The 467-nt window shown below is 46.9% G+C and overlaps 1 protein-coding gene across 1 annotated transcript in view; it reads left to right on the plus strand.

Moving 5' to 3' along the window:
• Nucleotides 1–3: 3 nt before the first annotated feature.
• The window catches only part of LOC17874202 (elongation factor 2), a gene marked incomplete at its 5' end in the record, with an annotated part of 1,380 nt that continues 916 nt past the window's right edge, over nt 4–467 (plus strand). The window contains one exon of the mRNA XM_006279009.2: nt 4–465. Within this exon, the coding sequence (XP_006279071.2) occupies nt 4–465 (462 nt within the window). The remainder of the gene's footprint in view (nt 466–467) is intronic.

Genomic DNA, 467 nt, shown 5'->3' on the forward strand with positions numbered 1-467 from the left:
TCTAAGATGATTCCTGCCTCTGACAAGGGTAGGTTCTTTGCCTTTGGTCGTGTCTTTGCTGGTAAGGTTTCTACTGGTATGAAGGTCAGAATCATGGGTCCCAACTTTGTCCCTGGTGAGAAGAAGGATCTGTTTGTTAAGAGTGTTCAGAGGACTGTTATTTGGATGGGTAAGAGGCAAGAGACAGTGGAGGATGTTCCTTGTGGGAACACTGTTGCTATGGTTGGGCTGGATCAGTTCATCACCAAGAATGCTACATTGACCAATGAGAGTGAAGTTGATGCTCATCCCATTCGTGCCATGAAGTTTTCTGTGTCTCCTGTTGTTCGTGTCGCTGTTCAGTGTAAGGTTGCATCTGATCTTCCCAAGCTTGTTGAGGGTCTCAAGAGGTTGTCCAAGTCTGATCCCATGGTTGTGTGCTCAATGGAAGAGTCAGGTCAGCACATTGTTGCTGGTGCAGGAGAACT

This window comes from Capsella rubella, unplaced genomic scaffold (genome assembly GCF_000375325.1).
Source record: "Capsella rubella cultivar Monte Gargano unplaced genomic scaffold, Caprub1_0 scaffold_254, whole genome shotgun sequence".
NCBI classification, from domain to species: Eukaryota; Viridiplantae; Streptophyta; class Magnoliopsida; order Brassicales; family Brassicaceae; genus Capsella; species Capsella rubella.